Source organism: Lepeophtheirus salmonis, chromosome 4 (assembly GCF_016086655.4).
Source record: "Lepeophtheirus salmonis chromosome 4, UVic_Lsal_1.4, whole genome shotgun sequence".
Lineage (NCBI taxonomy): Eukaryota > Metazoa > Arthropoda > Copepoda > Siphonostomatoida > Caligidae > Lepeophtheirus > Lepeophtheirus salmonis.
Genome location: NC_052134.2, coordinates 5,506,407 through 5,510,090, shown reverse-complemented (window position 1 = coordinate 5,510,090; position 3,684 = coordinate 5,506,407). Strand labels below are relative to the sequence as shown.

The 3,684-nt window shown below is 34.6% G+C and overlaps 1 protein-coding gene across 1 annotated transcript; it reads left to right on the top strand.

Annotated features, from left to right (window-relative positions):
* Positions 1–1,265: 1,265 nt before the first annotated feature.
* On the top strand, positions 1,266–1,996 carry LOC139905093 (protein FAM200C-like). The gene is made up of 2 exons (XM_071887491.1): positions 1,266–1,374; positions 1,419–1,996. The coding sequence occupies exons 1-2, from the start codon at positions 1,266–1,268 to the stop codon at positions 1,994–1,996; spliced, it is 687 nt and encodes a 228-aa protein (XP_071743592.1).
* Positions 1,997–3,684: the final 1,688 nt, after the last annotated feature.

Below are 3,684 nucleotides of genomic sequence, written 5' to 3'. Positions count from 1 at the left end.
GGCTGCTCATTTCCTTGAGTCCTTTAGCTTAAACTAAAGCATCAAACCAATTAGCGGATTGAGGACTAACGTCATTATTAGCAAAACACAATATCTTGGTATAAATTTACTTTTTTTTGTCCGCTAGAGTTGTTATTATTTCAAGGATTTTGGAGAATCATTTCCTGTTCTCTGGTGAATTAGTCCAGTACAATACTGTTTCTACTTTTATTTAGTTCACTATTCATATACTTTTTACTTGAACAATTATGGAAAGGGAATTATGATTTAAAATGATTTTCACATACAGAAAGGTTTCCAATTTGGAAGATATTTACGATTTGATATCCTTTTTTCTTTCTTGCAACTTCTTTTTGATTTTTGGGAACGGGAAATTTAAAAAAGCTTCCTTGAAGTATTTGCAAATTTTGTCTAAGCTCTATTTTTGCATCTTCCGACTCTACAATGACACATTATTTTGGAGCTTTTCTATGACGTCACTCATTTATTTATTGTACGTACTACGTAGTATTAATAAGTTTGAATAAGTAATAATACATATATAATTTATTCTTGTCTAAAATATTTTGTATTTACATATTATTATAAAGCAAATTTGAAACAAATTACTCCAAATTAACACAATGTGCTATCGATATCTTTAAAATTATGAAATTTCATATTTTATACGTGCTCATTGAGATAGCTCTTTAATTATAACAAATATATTCTCTACCTGTTTTAATGACGTATCGCTTGAGCTACTCAATTGAGCATTGTTGCCGGATGCTGGATCAATATATGTGTTCCCCTGTTATGGGCTAAAAAAAATGCGTGTTTTTTTTTTTTTGTGAAGGCAAAGTAGACTCCAAAGACATCTTCTTCTCCAGGGCATGAAAGAAAATTTAGAGTGCGAGCAGTTATTTAGTAAACGACACGTAGTTTTATTTAACACACCTACGCACTCGAAATTTTCTTTTGTGTTCTGGAGTAGCTAAATTTACAAGTTTATTTCATCCCTGCTTCATAAATTAGTAGAGTTAAGTTATTGCTTACCTTTTGTTTTGTTTCCGATTTACCTTTTAAGACTGTTACGTAGTATTCTTACCGTTATTATGTCTCAGAACTCATTGAAAGAAAAGTGTAGACAGTATTACGTTGAATATTTGAAATTTGGCTTTGTTACTTCTCCTCACAATGTTCCAAAACCAATGTGTCTCATTTGTGAGAAAGAACACTCTAACGAGGCGATGCAGCTATCAAGGCTATCTACATACTGAAATAAAATGCATCCAGAAAAAGAGAACAATGATTTCTCGTACTTTCAAGCTTTAAGAGACAAGTTAAAGCAGAAGAAATCCATCGTCTCACTTATGACGAAACAAGAACAAAAAGGTGATGATGTACTCGTTTGTTCTTACAATTGCTCAATCCAATAGCTGCATTTTTACCTGTTATTGAAGAAGTTTTGCGAGGAGTAGTACGTCATAGTTCCCCTCATATTATTATTAAATTTATTCCTCTTAGTGATGATACTCTTCGAAGAAGAGTTGATGAAATAGTTGTACATATTGAAGAAAGTTTGTGTGACATTCTGAAAAAACAAAGGTTTGGTTTGCACCTGGATAAATCTACGTTACCAGTTAATGAATCACTGCTCTTAGGGTATAGTCGTTGTATTAAAAACAATAAAGGAATGCAAGAATTACTGTTTGCTAAGGAATTGGAAACAGACACTCGAGGGGTGTCTGTTTTTAAAGGTGCTAAACAATTCTTTAAAGAAAATTCTCTTTTTGACACAGTCATGCAATTTTTAGAGGAAAAGAAATGCAGTGATTTGAGTGATGGTCTCTTGGCATGCAAAACAGATATTGCGTATCTAACTGATTTATTCTGTAAATTTAATGATTTAAATTTGCCATTACAAGGAGATTATATCAGCCTAATTAAGGCAAAATCTAAAATCTTTACTTTCATAGAAAAGCTGTTGTTCTTTCGAGAAAACATTGATCGTTAGAATATGTATCATTTTCCAAGTCTTAAACTACTAACTGATGACACTAACACTTCTATAGATGATGATCTCTTGATATACTGCGATAATTTTAAATCTCTGCATGATTGAAAGATACCAAGATATCATAAATATGGAAATACCAGACTGGGTGCTAAATCGATTCATTGATATTTGTTCAAGTTAATTTTGTAATTCAAGAAGATTTAATTGCTCTAAAAAACGATTTTGAATTGAAGCCTCTCTTCAAAAAATCATACACTGATCTTTGGTTGCAGAAATAAATTCCTGTTATATATCCAAACTTGTGGTAGGGAATTAAACTTTATTTCCTTGTTTTTCCATCCTATTACGTGGCTTAAAGGGGATTTAGTGCAGTTTCTAAACTTCTTACAGAGCAAAGAAATCGCTTGCAAATTGTAACAGGGGGAGATTTGAGACTACTTCTAAGCAGCATTGATCCTAAAGTGAGTGAACTAGGCAGAAAAACCAGTGCCATCCGTCGCAATAAAATTTTTCAAATAAAAGCAGATTTTCTTAAACCATTAAAATTCATTTAGATGTATATATCTTGCAATTTATAATATACAGCTGTCAAAATCAAAAGTTTGTGAAACCCTGGTTTATATGATGAAATAATCAAAAAAGTCACAATCTATTGTCAATTATTATTATTAACAGTACATGCTACGATTATATATTTTGCTTTATACTTTGTATATAGCACTTATAGCACTATATCACAAAATACAAAAAGTTTGCTAAGTGTACGCACCTATAGCAAATCTATGACGTGCACGGTATTGACGTTGAACTTCTTCTACAACAACAGTTATATACCTGTTGGATATCCATTTAGCAATGGATATCCGAAAATGGCTAAAAAAGAACACCGCAGAAGACATGAACCAGAGCAGGGCAGAGGATGGAGACAAAGTGGGTCATGCGGCATCCGGAACAGTTGCCGTTACTTTGGCTTCTCTCACGTCAGCGCTATAACCATTGTGAAAGCGAGTACTAGTAATGTCAACTCAATCCTGCTCAACTCGCTGCCTTCGCCGGCACCGCCCTCACTTCCGTATAAGAAGCCTTCGGGGTCGTCACTGCCCCCTGTTGGTGGCCTGCAAGTGCCAGGGGATCTTGGAACAACAAAGCCTACCCAGGTATTTCTTAAAACATATCCGACTGTACAGTGGGGTAAAGTAGTCCTTTACAGCTCGAGGTTTGCTGTTAGAGAATGGCTAGAGTATTCGTTTGACAAAGATTCAATTTTCTGCTATGCCTACAGAAACTTTAGTTCAAATAAAAACAGCATCAATGTTTTCACCATTACTGGCTACAACAACTGGCTGGGCTGAGAAGGCACGAGTCCAGTAAAGAGGATATGAAGTCAGTGGCATCGCGGAAGGATAGGCGTACAAGGAGTGGGACTGATACAGAGATCTCCACAATAATTGTAAATACAGCAAAACTGGAGAGGAACTGCACCTATGTAGCAGCTATTATTTACATCATTCAATTTATAGTTGTGAACCAGCTGCCTTTGTGTGCCTCAAATGATGCTTTGAATGCAAGAGGTGAGGTGGCCAGTGACATTTTTCTTGTATTGATGGACTACACCCTTAAAAAGGACAAGGACCTTGCCAGGCAAGTTTATTTTTGTATATATAAGACTAGAATGAGCCTGGTTG

Bases quoted from the DNA above. Each gene is read 5' to 3' on its own strand.
- LOC139905093 (XM_071887491.1), top strand. From the start codon at position 1,266: ATGCATCCAGAAAAAGAGAACAATGATTTCTCGTACTTTCAAGCTTTA. The intron at 1,375-1,418 runs GTGATGATGTAC...TCAATCCAATAG, and splicing joins GACGAAACAAGAACAAAAAG to CTGCATTTTTACCTGTTATT.